Source organism: Zeugodacus cucurbitae, chromosome 4 (assembly GCF_028554725.1).
Source record: "Zeugodacus cucurbitae isolate PBARC_wt_2022May chromosome 4, idZeuCucr1.2, whole genome shotgun sequence".
Taxonomy (NCBI): domain Eukaryota; kingdom Metazoa; phylum Arthropoda; class Insecta; order Diptera; family Tephritidae; genus Zeugodacus; species Zeugodacus cucurbitae.
In genome coordinates this window covers 71,344,727-71,365,824 of record NC_071669.1, presented here as the reverse complement: position 1 = coordinate 71,365,824, position 21,098 = coordinate 71,344,727, and the positions used below count along the sequence as shown (strand labels likewise).

The 21,098-nt window shown below is 36.0% G+C and overlaps 2 protein-coding genes and 2 long non-coding RNA genes across 8 annotated transcripts in view; 2 read left to right on the top strand and 2 right to left on the bottom strand.

Annotated features, from left to right (window-relative positions):
• Positions 1–2,442, bottom strand: part of LOC105212400 (uncharacterized) — a 59,847-nt gene extending 57,405 nt beyond the window's left edge. For 2 of the 3 annotated variants that reach the window (XM_029040642.2, XM_054229049.1), the window contains exon 1: positions 1,976–2,442. The gene's annotated coding sequence lies outside the window, so the exon portion shown is untranslated. The remainder of the gene's footprint in view (positions 1–1,975) is intronic. The other variant, XM_029040643.2, reaches the window with a different exon arrangement.
• Positions 2,443–12,613: 10,171 nt separating this feature from the next.
• On the bottom strand, positions 12,614–21,017 carry LOC105212420 (aspartate aminotransferase, cytoplasmic). Of its 3 annotated transcripts, XM_054230173.1 has the most exons (8): positions 21,003–21,017; positions 20,324–20,514; positions 15,181–15,288; positions 14,895–14,968; positions 14,357–14,834; positions 14,121–14,286; positions 13,556–13,698; positions 12,614–13,482 (listed from the first exon to the last, which is right to left on the bottom strand). In XM_054230173.1, exons 2-8 carry the CDS (start codon positions 20,436–20,438, stop codon positions 13,334–13,336), a joined length of 1,233 nt encoding a protein of 410 aa, XP_054086148.1. In that variant the 5' UTR covers positions 20,439–20,514; positions 21,003–21,017; the 3' UTR covers positions 12,614–13,333. The 3 variants fall into 3 exon arrangements, with proteins under 3 accessions (XP_054086148.1, XP_011182697.1, XP_011182686.1); XM_011184395.3 differs by lacking the exon at positions 21,003–21,017 and having other exon boundaries at positions 20,324–20,765; XM_011184384.3 differs by lacking the exons at positions 20,324–20,514; positions 21,003–21,017 and adding an exon at positions 17,932–18,127.
• On the top strand, positions 17,082–18,826 carry LOC128921794 (uncharacterized). Its single transcript, XR_008471100.1, has 2 exons — positions 17,082–17,741; positions 17,870–18,826. It is a non-coding gene; the product is annotated as an uncharacterized LOC128921794 (long non-coding RNA).
• LOC128921793 (uncharacterized) lies at positions 19,563–20,421 on the top strand. Its single transcript, XR_008471099.1, has 3 exons — positions 19,563–19,931; positions 19,998–20,202; positions 20,281–20,421. It is a non-coding gene; the product is annotated as an uncharacterized LOC128921793 (long non-coding RNA).
• Positions 21,018–21,098: the final 81 nt, after the last annotated feature.

Genomic DNA, 21,098 nt, shown 5'->3' with positions numbered 1-21,098 from the left:
AATGTTTAAGGTCCGTTTAGGGATGACCATATGAAAGTAGTTTTACAGACTCGTGTATATACTCACAAGATTTTTAACTAAAAATCGAAACTACTAGTTCTTCTCGAATTAAGAGACTTAAGACGTTAAGAAATAGACTAGAGTTATTAATATTTTGAAATCATCAGATGGAGTTCATTTTATAAAGATACTTTCGGATAAAATTAAAAAATGCGTGTTCACAAGGAAATACTCTCTACCTTATAGACTCGAAAGCGGTGTTTCATATTAAATAGGCTTCTATGAACTAGATTTGTATCATTATAATATATTTGAGAACCAATATATGGACTCGACTCGAGCTTTAGTTAAGCAATGGGTTTGCTAACGGTTATTAAGGAGTTAGGTGGGTTTCAGAGGCTAAAAACAAGGGTATTTTTTTGTTTTAATATATGATATCATATATTTCATTTAGACAATTCAGCAAATAGATGTTTAAACAGTATTGTGTATTGCAAAATTATTAAAAAAAAATCCGAAAACTCGGCCATTAGCACCTCATCTCCCATGACGTATCCAAAAAAAAGGTCTTGCGGATGATTGATTCATCTAAAATCAATAAACCAAAAATATGTCGATAGTATATGGATAAATATAGTTAATAAACGATGGGAAAAAGAAAATATTGAAATTCGAATTTTTGACAGAGTTTTACCAAAAAACTCACTTTTTTGGTCAAATTTTCGACATAGTACGTTGGCTCCAGAAAAATAATTAGAATAACAATATAAAAAAATCCTTCGTTCATTAATTAGATAATGTTATTCCCAATCGGTGTCCAATATCTGTCCAAAATGTTCGCTTTAAATTTGTTTGAGATGTCCACCGACTTGAAAAATTGAGTTTTGAGATAAATGCTTTTAAAGTTTTACATTCAAACTGACGTGGCCTGCTTCGAACACATTGAGTTCCCTTGATAACTATGCCATTTCAAATCTCGAGTAATTGGTGATACTACTCATAATATTATAAGAGAAGAAGTCCCGTTAGTCACTGATCAAAGTAAAAATACAAAAAGTGAAATTGCGATTGACGTTTTTTTCGCGGTTTAAGATTCTGCATAGAAACTATGTATACAAAGTAACAAATGCTTTATATCTTCATATTACAATTTCTCATATATATCGTGTGTGTTTTCAAATTGTTTTGTATTCAGATCGTCTATTTCATTGAGCCAAAGATTAGTAGTTTTGTGAACAACTTCTTCCCACAGTATTATGACAGTTATGTAGATATGTATGCCATGTGTGTCGTTCTATAAATTATACAGCCAGTATCTGTTGCTTTTACTTATTCTATTTTTGTTTCATTTTCATTTAATTTCTACTGTCGCTTTTTCTATTTTCTTTGTTTATTGCGATCTTGATTTCTCTTAATTCACGTTTTGTGTATATTCATATTTCTTACAACAGCCAATGTGGTTCTCATTGCTGTTGTTGTTGTTGTGGTTTTTTTTTTGTTGCTGTTGCATTATTACGGTTTCATAATCGTAGCTTAAAAAGCACTCAACAACACAGTTATTTAGCTACGGTTCTTTTGGTCCGTTGCCTGTTACACACACACACTCGCTCGCACATGCGCGTTAAACAAATTACTGCGCTGTGACTGCGCGACTATGCGACCAGCCGCACGACACATGGCGCGGCTTGACATTTGGCTAAGCGGCGGCCAAGACGCGGCCGCGCCGTTTCTAATCGCGCCGATCAGCACCCGCAAAACATTCACAATAACAATGACAGTCGATGAGGTAAAAACAACAAAAGCAACAAACAACAAAAAAATGCAAAAAACCCGAACAATCATAATAATAGCAACAGCAACAATAAAAACAACAAATGATAGTAGAACGCCAGCAGCGCTGTTACACCTGTTACGCGGTTACATTGAGATTGTATGGCGCGGCAACGTGCTTTTTTCCGCGTTGTTGTTATTTTACCTTTAAGTTAACTATTTTTCCTCTACTCCATTTCACTGAACAGTTCACACACTCACTCACTCACATATGCATATTTGTGTGCATTTTCATTTGTAAAACGTTTCAGTTGATATGCATTCTTACACGATTTGAGCGCGCGCGCGCGCCCGGGCGCATTTCAATTTGTTCAACACTAATGAGCGCGGAGCGTTTGGGCTGCGAATGCTTTTGCTTCGGCGTAATTACGTGGATATATGCTGACATATGCAAACATACCGTGGTGCTGTGTGTGCGGTTGTACACACCTTAAAAACATGTGAAGACGTAGACGCGGCGCACGAAAAGCACAAATTCGTTTTGAAAATGAAGACGGCAGCACTGCCATCCGCGCTGACACACTGTAAGAAACTGAAAAGCCCAACTCGAAGCAAGCGCTTGTGGAGGCCCCATACAGCGAACGCTCTGCTGCGGTCGCTCGCCATTCGCCACTACTGAGTGAAGTGTTTCGTAGAGCGATGCGGCGCGAGGTTGTGCGGTGCGACGCGTTGTGGTGTGGTCGCGCTTTGGCCAAAAGCGTTGAAGAGGTTTTAGATTTTGAAGTCGCTTGTTTCACATACTCAACTAAGCGCGCCGACAATTGAACTTAACGCTGCGAAGTGAAGCACTCGCGGAGCAAAAGCGAACGCAAGCGACCGTTCAGAAGTTAAGCGAGTGAGCGTGTGAGCGCTTGACGCCGCGCATTCGTGCTTGCCATATTTGTTGATCGACTTTGTGTGCGCTGGCGCTTGCGCTGTCGCCGTCTATGGCGCTGGCAAATGCTAACAGTCAGCAATGAGCGATTTGTAAGTTGCAGGTTATCTGCTGTTGTTTAGCCACTACATTTTTGTTGCTGCTGCCCAAGCAGCGGTTGGTGTTGTTGATGTGTTGATGGCACTATTGTTGCTTGCCATAATATTATTGTTGTTGTGGCGGTTTTATTGCTGACTTTTTTGTTGTGGCTATGGTTGGTTTGTCCGTTGTCATTTGCTTCGCTTCGCTTTGTTGAAGTTGGAGCTTTTTATGCTTGGAAATTGCACAGCGTTCGTTCGGTTTGCGTTTGGTCTTTGGTTTCTAACGGCAAAGAAATTGAAACTTTCCTACATTTGAGTTGAACGTGCTGCCGCATTTCACTGCGAAATTCGCTACACTTGTGTCGCTGCTGAAGGAATTTAAATTCGAAATGAAATGAAAGCGGAAATTATTTGAAATCAAATTAACGCTTTGGACCCATATATTATACTTATATGTATGTATATATATTTTCCAATAAATTAACATTGGAGATCCAATTTATATAATTTATTTTTTAACCTATCTTTTACTTAATCGTATTATATAACATATGGCGGTTTTTACGCCAAATATTTATATATATATTACATAACTAAAAAGTTTGGGAACAGAAACCCAGTGGAAATCGCCTGTTTTAGGCACAGCTATTTGCCAGACCACAGTTCAATTTCCAAATAACCGTTGAAAAATCTACATTACACGTAGTTCCACTTCGTTTTGTGGAACCCTGCAGCCATCTCTGATCACATTCAGCCATAAGGTTCTAAATATCTGTACTCTTACTCCCACAGTTTCGTCTCTTTACACCAAAAAATTCTCTGACAATATCTTTTTAAACTTCACTGGAGAGCACTACGTGGTCTGTTAAAAGAATAACGGGAATTTTTAAATTTCGAGATCTCCAAAAGCCACTGTTTTTATAATATTCATGGTTCGATAAAATTTGCATATGCATTCATTGTTTACTGTGACTGTAGCAGCGGCTAAGTTTTTATGTATATATATTTGGCGTGGGAACCGCTTTAAGTGATTATAGCCGAATACACCAGAGCGCGCCACTCGTTTCTCCTTTTTGCCTTTTGGCGCCAACTGGAAACACGAAGTGAAGTCAGATCACTTTCCACTTGATCCTTTCATCGGAGTGGAGGTCGTCCTCTTCCGCGGCTTCCTCCACCGAGTACTGCATCGAACACTTTCAGAGCTGGAGTATTTTCATCCATCCGTACAAAGCGGCTAAGGTTAGACGTGTTTTTATGAGCTTGGCGTTTTTCATTTTAAAAAAACCCACATTTCGTGGCTGGTTCGTGAATTCTTGGCCAAAAACCATACGGCAACGATGCCCCAGACTCCTTATTCGCCAATTTCCGTGTGTCTTTATCATGTTTTCAAGAATAAAAAGAAACTTAAAGGGCCCTTGTTTTACAAACATACGAGAAATCGTTGAAAGAGCCAAAGGCGCTCCCGGAAATCGCATTGGAGAAGTGTTTCGACGATTGGAACATTAATGTAGACGAATGAAAGCATATTAAAAAATCTAAAATTCCAGTTATTTTTTAACACACCTCGACAAACCTAATTTCGACACTTTTCAGAGAAAGTAAGAGAACACCTTAGATGGACGATTAATACAATTTGACAATCTCTTAATATTCACTAGACCTCAACCTATATATTTTCTCCCTCCGTCGATTGGTTTATTCAGATCAAATATTACGAACTGCTATACATTAAGACTACCCATAAGACTTCATACTAAGTTGAACCAAATATTCTGTCTTTCAGGGTTGATTTTTTATATTTAGATGTATTTCCGCTATGTCGTCCATATCTCGTGTGCGTTTAACACTTCAATGAACAGTTTCGATAAGAAAAACCCCTTTGAATCACTTTTAAGTGTTTCGCGATTTTTTCCCTCGAAATCCGGTCTTCATTTACTGACTACTGAGAATGGGTGAAACAAAAAAAAAACGAAAAAAAGAATCGTTCCAAACATGCAAAGTGCACAAAATGAATTGTAATTGTGTGCCATTCATGCATTTTTCGCATTCAACTTTTAAGTATCAAACCAAACTTTAACATTTAAATAAGACTTTGTTGTTGTTCTTGTTATGTTTTTTCGTTTTTTCGTATTTTTTGCCATTTTCGAAGTCGCAGACGTCAAAACGGCTGCACAAGGGACGGTTAGCGCAATGAATAGCAACACGCAGTACAGCACCTGAGCGCATGAATGGCAAAACATATGTAAATACTCGTGAATGTGCGCTGGTCTCTGTGTGTGTGTGTGTGTGTGTGACTGGGTGCCTTTGGGAGTCGAGTAGTGGAGCGACGGCGCTGCGAGCGGTATAGCGGTGGCAAGCAGTCTCACTATGGTGAGTAGCAGCGACTGTCAATGCAAACACGACAGCATGCAACATGCAAGAACTGCAACAACAACACAGTCAAAACGTAATATATATACCTTTGGCTGTATGTAAATAGTTGCTAACGTTTGCTACTTATGCTGCTGCTGTCACAGGCGGCGGCAGCAACAACAACACAACAGCACGTTGCATGCAACAGTTGTGTGCTCAGTTGTGTTTTGTCTGTGTGTTTGTTTGTGTTTTTGCTATTTCTTTTGAGTTCAGTTCATATTTACTTTCGTTTTATTTGCGCTTGTTGCTTTTTGTGCTTTTGTTTTGATATTCATTTTTGCCAAACCTCAGAATTTTTTAGGTGTAGCCAAAGCATCTGACTTGTTTTTGAATTTTTCATTTTTGACTTGCCACAATGTGAGAGGGCGAGAGCCAATAAAAATACGCAAACATAAAATATAAACACACCAATCTGTTGCGGACCGGTCTCGGTCTCGGCTCTTTGGGCTATCTTCAATGAGTTTTTGTGGTTTCGTTGCGGAGCTCACTTGTTTGGATTTTGTACACTTTTTTATTGTCAGCTTTATTACAGTTTTGCGGTTTGCAGTGTTGCAATATAACAAATTCGATAAAGCTCCTTTAGCCTTTTGCTAATTTATTGTTGTTCGTTTTAGTCTGTTTATTGGTTTAAAGAGTTGCTGCCGTTGGCCGAAGGTCAGACCTTTGTTCACTTTGTGACTTCTTAGCGGTCCTGCTAATATGACAGTTTCATAATGGTAATGAGTGATGTGTGTGAAAAGAAAAGCATGGCTTTGTGCACGGGATCAGCTTAAAACCTATAATAAAGTGCGAAATGGCGCAGCTGATCAGTTAGTTCTCACATCAAAATAAGCTGTTCTCTTTAGTGGTTCTTTAACACAGTGCTTTTCTTTCCGGAGTTTATTTAATCTATAACCAAACAACTAATTTGGAAAAGAACTCCACCCGAGTTAAAGATCCAAAACTACCAAAATCTAGAAAAAAAATCCCTCGCAGCTTTGGTATGTGAACATCAGCTACATTTGGCGGTTTCCTCTTGAGGTAATGTTACCTGACATTTCTTTCAAACGAATAAACATTTAATACCAGGAATATGTATTAGAATCAAATTAAAGAAAGAAGGCGATCTAGAGTAGGATAGATTAGGTTCTATAGCTGTACCACAAAGGAGGAAACACACTTTTAGTGTAAAGGGCAGTCTTTTAATCCCCCTTAAGGGAACGCAAGGCCTAAAGATGACACGGTCCGGAGTAACAAATCCGCAGCTACCTTCATGGCAGCCACTTCCGTTTGAAATATGTTATAGGTGTCCGGAACCCCGAAGCTAGAGCTGATGAGAAGTTCCCGACAATAAACTCCTCCCCACCTTCGTTCCCATCCGTAAAGAAACTCACCGCACTGTACCTTCAACGACTTCTACCCATCAAAACCTCTCTTGTAGGTATAAGAGCTGTGAAGAGACATACAGGGCGGGGTTCGGCGACACGGTTATGGTCCAGTAGCTCCTTAATAAAGTCGAAGCAGGCGAGGATTCTCACCAAAATAGTTACTAAAGATCCAATAATTACATATTGCCACACGGCTTTAGAAAATTTTCTTCCACAGGAAAAGCTTCGGTTTCTGTAGGCTTAATTTAGCAGCAGGTTGAACTCAAACTTAACCTCACCTCACCCCATTTCCACTAATCCAACCAATGTGACCCACATTTATTCCATATATGTAAGTAGTCTGCAATACCATACTAAACTGTTTGCACATGCGCACAATGGACAAACGTAACTGTAGATCGAATTAAAGTGAGTAAATCTATCTGTGCGATAAGAGTCTATTACAACCGCGCAACGGCTAAGTGTTATGGTAAATACCATAGAAATTATACACAGCGTGATACTAAGCGGTCTTCTATTAGTCCATCAACAGCCACAAACAAACAAACACCAGCGTACATGCGCTGGCAGCAAGGCAAACGGAACGAATGCCACCAGCGAGCTGCGGTGAAGAGCAACACCAGGTGATTGCGATGGTTGAGCAGTGATTATCCGCGGCATGAAGGCGGAGTGGAAGAGACCAAAATGCGCGTTTCGGCGCTTAAGCCACACACACACACGTAGGCGCTTGCATAAATGCCTGCAGACACTTGTGTCGGAATCACAACAATTCATTGCAGCTGTGACGTAATTGCAACACAGTGACGATGCTATTGATGATCATCATGTGTACAAATGTTGTTGTTGTTGTTGTTGCTGTTGCTAGTATTATTGATGATTACGATGACGGTGGTTAAATGTATTGCCAGAGTTTATTTTTTCTTGTCTGTGATTTGCATTGTTGTTGTTGTCGTCGCCGAAGCGCTGAAGTGGCGAGCGTGCGCACAAGTGACTGTCATGATTGCTTAAGTATGTATGTTAAGTGGTATTCGCCAGCCAAATTACAAGAAACAGCAGCAGCAACAGCAAAAACAACGTCAGACAACAACAACCTCTCCAGCAATACAATGCGGATAGTCGTGCGCACAAATTACAGTTGCATGTTGCAGACAGCAAACGGCGAATGGCGAACGGCTCATACGCCAAATCGCTTAATACCCTCATGTCGGTTTTCAGCTTAACGCTCAGTCTCAGTCTCAGTCTCTGGATCGGTCGGTCCGTCCGTCGTCAACTTTGTGGCATTGCAACTAGCAATTGGTGTTTATTTTCCGTCTGAGTTTCGATTTCAGCGCTCGGTTACCGTCTTCGGTTTCACGCCTGGCCACTTGCACGGCGCGTCCGTCTATCCGTCCGTACAACCGAGTTGCGGTGGCATAACAAGCAATTACCACTCGCTGTCCGACGCCGATCAAGTGTTGATCCCCCAAAACTGCCACTTGGTCGTAGCGACGTAGCGGCGTTTAATTCGTATGCACACAGCTTAAGTCAGACGCTGCAATCAGCACACAGTAGCCAAGTAGACAGCCGGAGCCGGAGTCACTTGCAGCGACGCTACCGCGTGTTGCAAGTTATGATTTGAGTGGCAACGGCGCTTTTCCGAATGTGAACGTGTTGGCTCGTTGTTGTAATTTTAACGCGCTCGCATTTTAATTAAAAGCGAAAAACGCTCATTGCTGCCGGCCACCGGCATACCGGACGAGCGCAGTGACTTGGAGTGGATTGGTTGCTTTGGCAGTGTAGCCGTTGCGCCGAGTGGCGACCTGCCAAGCATATCGAACGTCAAATGATGTGTGTCAACAAGCGATTATACGGGAATGTATGAAAACGTGGAAAAGCCATCGAAAAGTTACATTTATACGGCAGCAGCAGCGACAAAGGCAATATGAATATTATGTTGACTGCATTAAATATGAAATACGAAATCAACAGAAATATGCCTATAAATATTTATGCCATTGAGATCTCAAATTTTTATACCCAATGCGAGCTACTAAAGAAAAGTGACTGATCGAAAGCCGTAGCTAAGGCAGATATTGGATTCCCGAAGGTCGCCCCTTTGAGCTCCCTGGATTGATAGTCCGTCTTAAAGCCACTAGAGATCCCAAACAAAAAAAATTATTATATAAGGAAATACTAATCCGGTAACCAAACTTTCTACTCGAAAGCCGATTATGGTGACAACTTCAATTATGGATCAATCTTAGTCATCTAATCAAGAAATTTAACTCTCTACTCGAAGGGGATTATCGTGGGAGCTTCAATTATGGATCAATTCTAGTCCGTCTTAGAGCTTCCTGAGATCCCGAAAACAAATATTTTGTAAGGGAATCCTAATCCTTTACTCGAAAGCGGATTATCGTGACAATTTCAATTATGTATTTATCTTAGTCAGTCTTAGAACTTCCAGATATCCCGAAAGCATAGATTATGTAAGATAATATTAACCAAGAAACTTAACTCTCTACTCGAAGGGGACTATCGTGGCAGCTTTAATTATGGATCAAATCTAGTCAGTCTTAGAGCTTCCAGAGAATCCCAAAACTTAAACCATATAAGAGAATCCTAATCCAGATCTTTAGAGATCTTTTATGAAGACCAAAGCAGGCAAGCTGTTAGAAACGCCTTACTTAAAATTAGAGTCTTCAGCTAAAATTACTCTAATAAACAGATCGTATTTGTGTTTGAGGTTAGGTTGAAATCATTATTATTGGTATTATTTCTGCTTGGTTGGTTTTTGAGGCCACACATAATACATCAGAAGCTCTGTGAAAGCTTCGTGAGTTTGACAGGCTTTCTGCTATATTTTAGATCACTAATATAGTAAATCTAACCAAAGTGATTAACACTAATATATTACCAAGCACTATAAACTTGGCACTTATCCGCTTAAATCAGTTTAGAAATCGAACTATTACTAATTGAATGTTTACAGCTTTTTTAAGCTACCACTTTTGCAAAACTTCATAAATTTGTCCGTTTCGCTTTTTATTACATAACAATTCATTTGCAATGCCATTATTTGTTGCTCAATGGAATTTTGATGTGGCATTCTAAGTGGCCGCCGAATTAATTAAATACAATAACAACAACAACATCAAGCGTCATTGACGCCATCAACAAGCTCAACAAGCCGACAGCAGCAATCTACAAAACTATAACGCATTAAACAGCAATAAGCTAGACATAATCTAGCTCTGCGAAATGCATGAGTGGATATATGTGTGTGTGTCACGAGTTTGTTGTTATTTGCAACATTGCAACGAAACGTTGCATTTATTGATATGAAAATTGCTATGAAAAGCGAACGAAATAATTTATGACGAGATAACGTTTTGCATTTTAAGTAGTTTTAATAGAGTTTCGCGCAAAAGTGAAAGAGTCCAATCGGCCATTCGTCCAATCGTCCAATCGCCCGCCACCACCGCCGCCGGCTGGCTTGTTTGTTTGATAGCCTTTAAATGGTGTTGAAAAGCATTTAAGTGAGTTGTTAATCGATCGCCAATGCGAAATTGTTGTCGCTCATAAGTGTCATGCATATTTTCATGCAATTTTTTATGTGTTGTTGCTTTTTGTTTTTGGAATGTGTGTGTGACTGTTGTCGATCTAGTTAATTGCAGGCGGCTTTAACATACTCTACTCATAATGATACGTGGGAATGCTGAGACGTGGAGGCATTTGAGCGCAATATTTGTGCCAAATGAACACATTTACTTATGTCCCAAGGCGTGTTCAAAAAATAACGGGAATTTTAAAATTTTCAATTGTTCATAAAAAAATTATTTTTAATTTTATTACATTGATATACATGCCCTGAAATACGATAAAATGTTCAGCTGTGTTCATTACTAACTCTGTCTGTAGCAGCCGCTAAGGTTAGACCTGTTTTATGAGCTTGGCGATTTTCGTTTGCTAAAAGCTCAGGTGTCGTTTCGTTGCTTGTTCTTTAATTCTTGGCCAAAAACAATACTGTAACGATGCCCCAGTCTCCAATTTAGCCAAACATGACTCCATGTGACTTTACCCCATTTTTCAAAAATAAATAGAACCTTAAGGGGCCGTCGTTTTACAAGTATACGGGAAATCACTGAAAGAGCCAAAGGCTATCCCAAAAATCGAATTTGAGAAGTGTTTCGACGATTGAAAGAAGCGCTGGCGTAAGTACATATCATCGAATGAGTACTGTAGCTGGCGAATGAATAAATATATTTTTCTGAATACGAAAATTCCCATTATTTTTTGAACACATCTTGTTCTATAGTTGGAAAGTACCTTTTGTTGATATTGATAAGGACTTGAATCAGTTTCTTTCTTCATCCCGGTCACAACTCTGAGTTTATTTACAGCTTCTGTCGCCAATATAGAGGTCGTGACCACAGTAACAAAAAAAAGTGTGATCAACATATGCCAGATTGTCTCTACTAGTTGCCACCCTTGATCTATTAAGGACACATTTTTCTTAATTACCTTCATCGTCTTCTTCTTCTTTAGTTCTACGCTATCGCTTTTATTTCAAATCTTGCCTTGCGGGAGATCTCATCCAGACAACGATGCTTTTTACATACTTTGTTGCACATCCATTCGAGGTGGTTTCTCATATTTAGCTTGATGTCTGAGATATTATGATGAAGGTCGGAAGCATTTAGCATTCAGCTCCCTGGCTTTTTGTTCAAGTAAAATTTATACAAATCTCTAAATGTGAGAAATGAGAGTTACCAAATATCATAGTTCGTTAAAATCAAAGTTAGCAAGGTTTCGTTTTTAATTAAACGATCCCATATAAGATAGCATCGCAGATGCTTTCCATGTCTCAGCAACATATCCGCGATTACAAAAAAACAGACGATGCTTCTCTGAAGTGATGGTTAAATACAGACATTAGGGAATCCATATTTCTTTAAATACGCTTAATCTGTCCATAGCCTAAATTAAGTATGGAAAATGTTAGTTTCTCCCTCCCTTGAATAAATTTCGTCGCATAGATGAACCAAGAATTGTTTTTAAATCCATTCAAGAAAATTTGGTATAATAAACTGAAGAGCATTTTTGTTTTTCTAAAAAACAAGTACATCGTTGCTGTTGCTGTAAGACCATCGAGCGCAATGCCATGGTTAAAAATATATTGTTTGTTTGTCTTTAAAGCTTCCGCCAGCCAATTATGGGTGCAATTTGTGGCAGCCATAGCAATGCATAAATAATATTAAACACTTGAAACGACCGCCAGCAAAGAAGCCGACTGACGATTTTGGAAAAAAATAGAGCGAAATAAAGAAATCAAGAGTGTATTAACTCGAAGATTAATGAACTTGTAGATAAGCCACTAAAACGCATAGAAAAATACTACTTACATACAAACACACATACACATACTCATAGAGAAAAACACACGCAAACACACACAGACATATTTGTAATAACATGGTAATTAGGGGCGTTAGAGCCGTGCTGTGCGCGCGCAGCCATAATTATGGATGCCTAACAAACCGGTGACGGGTGCACGAGTTACAATTTTTTATGCTCCATTTTCAACATTTTCCACATTTATAAATTTGTTTTTCAGCTTTTTTGCTTTGTTGTTGTTGTTCTTTTCTTTTTTTGTTGTTATTAGTTTTTTTTAACTGCTTGAAGGGAAATGTTGTTGGACTTGCGCTTCCGCTGCCTTAGCAATTATGGCAAAATTGAAAATAAGAAATTAAGCAAGCAAGAAGTTGAAATCGGGAACAAAATAGATGTGAAAAAACGTTAAATGGATGAGGAGTAGTCTAGATAATTGGGAGCTTGTATAGCAAGCTGGCTACACGAGCGTTATTTATGTTATTAGTGTTTTTGTAACGGTTTCATTAAATTATATAACATTTTAAAACATGTTTTTGTATTTCGTTGCAGACTATAAATTAAACAAAAATAAATTTTTTCTCATTGCTGAATTACTGAAATTTTTTTTCAGGCAAACATAACCTCCAAAAAGTTAAAATATGTAATTTTAAAATCCCATCATTTCATTTAAAAACAAATTCAATTTTTTCAAATATAATTTCCATTTTTAATTTCAACATACACAATTACATACAACATTATGAGGAACCTGCTCGCTAAACGCTCAACAAATGTTTACTAAATATTACAAAGTAGAGTATAATTGCTTTGCACTTTATTTAAATAATTTCTAATATTATCGCTTATTATTGTGTAAATCCATAGCGTTGTTTACGTTTCAAAAACTCCATATTTTTGGTTATTTATTGTTCATTTGCAACTGTTTGGCTTTTTTATTTATTTATTTTTTGTTTTTGCATATTTTTCTTATACTTTGATTTCGGTTCTGCATTTACTGCATCACTAATACAAAATAAATTCTATAGGTTGCATATATATTTGTTGTTGTTTTACGACAGTTATTATTGTATATACTTCATTTCATTTACTTTTTTTTGCTCTGTGGGGAGTTGAGAGGTTGTTTAGTTGTTTTTGTAAGGGTCTGCTTGCTGCTGCTGCTGGACTGCTTATGAATTACTAGCGTCTTATGTATTTGTAAATATATATATATACTTATATAACGTATAAACATTCCCTAATAAATTTATGTGTACACGTTTGAAAGCTTCCTAAATATCGGCGTTTCAGCAAACTATATTCCACCTCCCTTCCGCATTTTGCTATAGTTTGCTCTTGTTTTTGTAATGCATTTGTAAATGCTGGTTTGTATTTAATATACATATAGATGTGTGTGCACTTTAAATGTGACTGCCGACTTTGGTGACGGCTGTGTGGATGGCCTGTGCCACGTAGTCGACGTTGTTCTCGTTGAGGCCGCACATGTTGATGCGTCCAGATTTCAGCAAATACACATGGAACTCATCGATGAGCACGCGCACCTGTTTTTCTGTTGGAATAAAATAACAAATCACATGTGAAATAAGTTTACACATACAGTTGTAGCATTCTAATTAACGCACCATTCAAGCCGGTGTATGAGAACATGCCGATTTGCGAGACAATGTGATCCCATGTGCCGGGTGTTTGCAGCTCGGTGAGACGGTCGAACAGCGCCTTGCGCATTTTAATGATGCGACCAGACATCGTTTGAATGCATTCCATCCTGGTGAAATAAAAATTTTACAAAAATTAAAAAACAAAAAAAATTATAGGTTTGTTCGAAATTCGAAAATATTAATTTCGAAATTATATCGAATATAAAATTTCGATATTATTTGTATTTCAAACTTAACTTTTCTTCAAAAATATTAAAAAAATAAAGAATATCACTTCTACATATGACAATGTCAATTCTTAAAAAACATATTTTCGAAAATACTGCCGGAATCTAATTGAGCAGTTATAACAGTTAAAATTACAGTAGTTATCTTTATTTTTTATTATTCTCACAAAATTAAAAAAAAAATGTATTTTCGAAAGTGATTTCGAATTTCAAATATATTTTAATTTCGAATTCGAATTATTTTTCATAGAAATTTTTATATACTTTTTCCAACGAAAATAGTCTAAGTAATTAATACTCACCATTCCTTACGCAACTCTGGGTTATTCAATACTGTGGCAACAATGCGACTGCCAAACGCTGGTGGATTCGAGTACATACCACGCACCAACAAAGTGAATTGTGAGGCAACAGCTTCCGATGAAGCAGCGCTACGTTGTACCACAGTCAAATTACCAACACGCTCACCTAAAATACAAATACACAGAATATTGGAAATATATTGAAATATTTCAAAAATCTAGTCAATTTCACTCACAATAGAGACCAAAGTTCTTGGCAAACGATTGTGCGACAAACAACTCGAAGCCACGCTCCACAAAGTAACGCACAGCCCAGGCATCCTTCTCCGGATTGCCACTGGCGAAACCTTGATATGCCGAATCCAGGAATGGGAAGAGTTTCTTGCGTTCCATCAAGTCGGCAATTTGTTTCCATTGCTCTTGTGTGGGATCACAGCCGGTGGGATTGTGTGCGCATGCGTGTAAGATGATAACAGCGCCCTCTGGCGCTGCTTCCAAATCAGCCAAGAGACCCTCGAAATCGATGGTACGTTTCTCCTGATCCCAATAGCGATATGAGCGTAGCGTTTCAAAGCCAGCATCCGCGAATACTTTGTGATGGTTCTCCCATGTGGGATTCGAGTAGTAGGCAACACGGCGATCGAGTATGACGCGCAAGAATTGTGCACCTACACGGAGGGCGCCGGTGCCGGAGAGCGTTTGAATGCCAAAGGCCTAAAAAAATAAAATTTATAAAATTTTGTTGTTTAATGAAATTCAATAATGTTTACTTACGCGCTTCTCTGCGATAGCGGGCGAGTTCTCACCCAACAACAAGCCTGTGGCGGCCTTTGTAAATGCATCATTGCCTTTAATTGAAATAAAACGAGGTAAATTAGTGAAATGGAATGTGTTGTTTGTGTGTATGAGTGTGTGCGTATAAACATTTAGTGCTTTTTGCACTTTTTCAAACAATTTTTTTTATTCAACTCAAAAAGCAATCGGAAATCATTCCTTTTGCATTAATGTGAATAGATATAAGTGTTTGTATGTATGTACTTCCGTTTTTTTTTACACTCACCCAATACTGGTAGATATTCATGATTGATTGTCTCATCGCTGGCGATTTTGATTTCGGTTTTACGCACCACCGGCAGCACCCAGGGCTTGCCCTCATTAGTGCGGTAGGCTGTGGATGAAAAAATTAAATAAATAAAAAACCATTAATTCATCTGCAGTAATTATATTAAAATAATTTTTTTTTTTAATTTATATTAAATTACAGTTACAAAAACTGCAGCAATTAAATTAAAGATGAACGACGCAAAGCAATAATTTATTACGCTAATAGTCGAATGAATCAAATGTTGCGGTGTCAGGCACATTCGCACACACGCATTGTATTAATTATGTTTGGTTTTTTATGCCTATAGCTTTTAATTGTTAATGCATTTAAAGTCATTTATCATAACAATGGGGAAAATTCATTTCAATTCAATTTTTTTTTGGTCCGGATTTTTTCTATGAAGCAGATTTTTAATCATTTTGACACCAAATAGGTGCACAAAAAATTATTAAAAATTAAGATAACACTTAAATTGGTAACTGAGTTAGTTTAAGCACACCTATGGCTATAAAGTAAGTCCGAGAAAGGTACATACAAATATTTTTTTTTTTTTTTCGGCAAATACATATTTTATATTTTATTTTTGTTGCAATTATACGTTAAATTTTCGCCCGACTGTGGATCTATAATTATGAAATCTCATCTATTTCCAATTACACTTTCGATTTAAAATAATTTATTACTTCATTGAAGCGTATTTAAGCGATATTTAACCTATTCATTGCATTCTTTACTGCTATAAACAATAAATAAATATATTCTTACACAATAAGTCTACAAATGCAGCATGAGCAATAACTGAATGGCAACTTGAAGCGTCGCTTAAAGATGAATGGCAATGGGAAGGTGGCACATATGCACTTGTATAGTATATATTCATTTAATTCATAACAAGAAATGCACAGCTATTAAGCTTGACACGTGATACACTCGTTTCTGAACGATTACTTAGTGCTGTATTTATTTTTTATTTGCCGCATTGACAGATGGCTGACATTAATGAGTTGTATTGTTCGATTGGATGGTGGCAACCTTACAGGTAAATCAATAAATAAAGAAAAAAGAGGAAAAAAAGTACGCTTAAAAAAATAATAAAAAATAATAATATAATAAAATATGGAATAGAATTTTTAATTAAACTATGAAAAAAATAATTAAATAGTTTTGATTAAACCAACTAATTTCAGCTTAGCAACAATATTGTTATTAAAAGAGAAATCAATAAAACAAATAATATTAATCTTGATTGATAATTTGTTTTGCTTTCTCGCAGCAACTTGTTCCTGTTAGTTTCAAACTAAACCAAACTACAATGTGTTGACGGGCTTATCAGAGTTGTTGCCGAGATATATAGCACACAATGGCCGGCAATAAAATTAATCATTGCAATAAATTTATAAATATAAATTGTATGTACATATATATATTTATACATTTCTCAAGCACATTAAGGGTGATCAAAAATGTAGTTTAAAAACTTTTTTATACAATTATTCCTATATTTTTTTAAACTAATTAAATTTAATATCTTACTTTTCATTCATAATAATAAATAAATATAATATGTATGGAATATATTTAATTTCAAAAAAATACTTTTTTTTTTTATAACAACAGAACACAAAAAATACAAGTTCATTCAAGCTGATTTAACATTTCAGGAAGTTTGTTTTATATCCTCGAACTTTGTACAGCACTGATTAGCATTTATAAAAATGTTCAAATCTTGTTTGTGAAATGTTTGTTTTCATCTTTGAAGACCCTGTATATGCTGATTTGCATGTATATAGCAAATAAATGTTGACAGAATTGATATTAAAGCTACATTTGTGAATGACGTTGTTGGTATTATTTGACTTGTTGTGTTCGCATTTTTGCTGATTCTCAATTTAGCACATAATTGCGTAACTAGAAATGTATGTATGTAAATATGTGGCTATCTCTTATCAACAGAAAATAAAAACAAACAGCTGATTACCCAGCCGAAGGGTCAAATATGAAATAAGAAAAATAAAATTAGACGTCATATAATAAATTCGTTTAACGAAAGTAATTTTGTACATTTTAATATACTCGCATTGACGTCACTGCCACTAGAGCTTTTTATATCTGACCTTGGCATTGCAACTTTTCTTTTTGTTTTTGCAAAATTTTTAAATAAAACACAATAAATATATGAGAAACTGCAGCGGTAGTCATTTTAAATACAGTTAAAGAGTGAAATTGCAGAAATATATTTATTTTAAATGATTTTGTTATAATTTAGAGAGTATATTTCGTTTAAAATCACGTGAAGAAATTATTACCCCAAATGTTATTTATATTTGCAATTCGGTTTTGTTGGTTGTTGTTGTTGCATTTTAATCAACATTTCAACGTTTTTATTTAACAAGCTTGTGATAACAAATACTTCACGCTGATGTGTGATTCGATAGCGTTATTTTTATATAGCGTATTTATAACTGTGAAAAACTGTACCGCCCCCGCAAAGTACTCGACAATGCTGATATTAATAGGTTGATATAATATTTGTTTAGTACTATTCTAAATAGAGTGACATATATTTATTTAACTGTACACATGTACATATATTTAATTTAGAATTACGATGGCAGTTAAAAAACTAATATTTAATTAATTTCAGTCCACAATTAAACAAAAAAAAAATATTGTTTTTTCTGAGACACAAAATCGCTATACACATACTTCCCGGACCCAGATCGGCTTTTCTGGGTGATTTATCCTCAAAGCACGTCCTCATCAAGTCAAATATCTCGATCGCGGGACCTTTCCTAACTCCATTGAAGACAGAGAGATGCTGCATCTTTGTATTTTTCGATATTCTTCTTTTGTTCCGAAAAATTCGAACCGTATTGCAATAATGCCAAAACACACTGGCCACAGTTTTAAACAACAGTTATCAAATAAGCCCAAGTGCAGAGGCCAGCAACCAATTAAAAGTAAATATTATCTTGGGTGCAATGAAATAGACCACTTAATTACGAGTCAAGTACAAATGTATATCACATGCCTGCAATAATTTTTACATGGACTGAGTGCTGGGACTGCATAATAATAATTAATATAATTGCGCAACTGAGTAGAGACAAGCGATACTATAATATCTTCTTCATATTACTGCATAGAATAAAACTAATGAACGATAAAATATCATATATAAAATACTATTATCGCAATTCAAAGACAGGAAGCGCATCTAGTAAAAGCTATTTACTTGGAGTAATAAATATATATGATTCTTAATGACTTTGCCGTTATAATAATAAAGAGTGATAAACACAAAGTTGTATTTAAATAAAAAAGGCATATTGCCAGAACAATTTTATTGTTGTATTTTATATATTATATTTATCCAGGGACTACGTATTCATCTAATTGCACAACAATCAATCTAACTGCGATAATCAATTTACAAAGTCATTGGGAAATTGGCAATGCCGCTATTGCACCTGTTTATATCCCAGCGCAAGAGGCGCAACACACAAACAACAACAATCAAGAATACGCTAATTTAAATAAAGTAACCAGATGTTTGTCTCAACAGAAAGTAAAAGTTATTTGATTGTGTTTATATAACATATAATAAAAATAATAAAAGCGCCGAAGGGAAACTGAGACGTTAAGCTTAATAAAATATTAAATACCTCATCTGCATATTTATTTTTGCATTTAAGTGAATTTAAAATCGAAATGCATTGTTGTTCCGTTTGAGCGAAATAAATAATTTATTTTCCGCTTACGAAACGAAATTCGTTCATATTTTTGCATTTCAGTTTTCGTACCGTGAATATTCTTTCTCAAGATCAATGCTGAAAGGTACTAATGAATGTATTTACTTACACCTACATATGATTTAGTGTATTTATTTAGACATACATATGTATATGCATGTTATATTGCTGAGACTTTCTACTTTACGGTAGCTATGTGCACATCTTTACTTATAGATACAAAAATAGAAAAAGTATTCTGACGACAATGTAGAATGTCACATATTTACATATAATCATGCATAGCAGTGCAAAAAAACAAATATATATATACCTACATACATATAAGTAGGAACATGCATATGTGAATAGGTACACTTAAATGCAAAAAGTTATTATTTTGCTGTTGTTTCATACAAAAATAGATTTTATAATGATTTAAACTTTGTTTTTGAAATTTATTCATTAGTACGCATTAGAAAACGTTCCGACATTTGTACATAAACAATAAATGTTATTTAATATTTATTACGCTTGCTTTATGACTACAAATTATACTTTTTAACTTCAAATAAAAAAAAAATTAAAAAAAAAATCCACAGCTGATTCTGAGCAATTTTAACAAAATGTGTCAACAATTGTATAGAGAGTTTTTAAATAAAATTAATTACTTAAATTTTGTTAATTAGTCTGCAAGAAACTAGTTGTAATTTCACTTTCTTAGCTCGACTGCTTACGTAATACTTGAGCGCAGTATAGAACTAAAAATCGCTTGTTTTTATATTTCCATTTTGTATAAAAAATCTTCTCTTTAAACGCGCTATCATAAAATTATCTCATTCATAGATTCGGAGAGAATACAAGTATATGTAAATTAATACACCCGGCGATAATTCGTTTGTTTTGATTATAATAGAAGGCCAAACTAGTTCCGGCAATGAAAGCCGGCAAAAGTATGTACATACAAATACATATGTAAGTATATTTACCAACAAATAACATTACATTTTAAGCACGAATTTACTTACAAAAATGTTAAAGGATATTCTGCTTGCAAAATTGAGTGAAACAAACAACCATATCGATATGCAGTACATTTGACCTTTGATGTGACCTTTTGGCAATTCCATAAAGAAATAAGCTAATAGCAACCTCCAAAAACTAGGCGCCTAAAGCAAAAAGAATCACGTAAGCGGTCGACTTTGATTCGTGAACTCCAGCACTTTACAACTTCACCACTTTGGCAGTAAGAATTTCTTCTTATACATATATACAAAGGTGTTTTCAATTCAATTGTTGCTTCGCGTGCATTCACCTTTTATAGTTGGTTTTACTACTGAGCTACCTCATTGCCGCATGCAACTTACCTCCCACTCCGAGATTAGCCTTTTTAGGTTCGGTATCCTCCAAGAATGCACGATTTAGGGCAAACACCTCAATGGCTGGTCCCTTTTGAACAGATTCGTACACAGAATTGGACATATTTCTTTCAGTTAGGTAATAAGTTCTGATGACGTTTAATAAAAAACCAACCGCGCGGCAGAAATGCTCGAGCAAACTGAAAATATATTGGAGAACAACACTACGTGAAAGTTGATGCCTCTCGTTTTGAACGTCTTCGTTAGATGACACAACGCGCACACGAACGCAATTAAAGATTAGCAAATCACTACGAGCACACAGCGTATTTGTCGATAATCTGTGGACGTTTGTATATAATGGTCTTCGACTTGTTACTATCCGTTGTAATGATTTCAACTTTTTGATGGTGTAATTAAAAAAGATTAGGATAAGCAGATAATAAATAAATGCGGACTTTATTAATGCCTTATGAGAGTCCCATACCAGGTGAAGTGGAATGATTAAAAAAGTGTAGTTAGAAAGGGTCTTTAAATGAAAACAAAAAAATATGCGAAAAATGTCAAATAAATCTAGAGTCAGCTGTTATGTGAATTTTGCGAAAGAAAACAGCGAAACTGAGAATAGTGACAATGAGAACAGATCTTTAATACCGTTAACACTTTAATAGCCACATTGGCGACTTACAATTGCTCTAACCGGCATTTTAACTTTGAATTTATATCGAAAATACTATTATAAATTTTTTTGAATATAAAAACCATTCTGATTTTTGAATAAATA

Excerpts from the sequence above, each read along its gene's own strand:
- LOC105212420 (XM_011184384.3), bottom strand. The coding sequence starts at position 18,049 with ATGCAGCATCTCTCTGTCTTCAATGGAGTTAGGAAAGGTCCCGCGATC. Across the intron at positions 14,969-15,180 it reads TGAATATCTACCAGTATTGG|GCAATGATGCATTTACAAAG; the intron begins GTGAGTGTAAAA and ends TTTCAATTAAAG. Across the intron at positions 14,287-14,356 it reads CAAGAACTTTGGTCTCTATT|GTGAGCGTGTTGGTAATTTG; the intron begins GTGAGTGAAATT and ends TTTGTATTTTAG.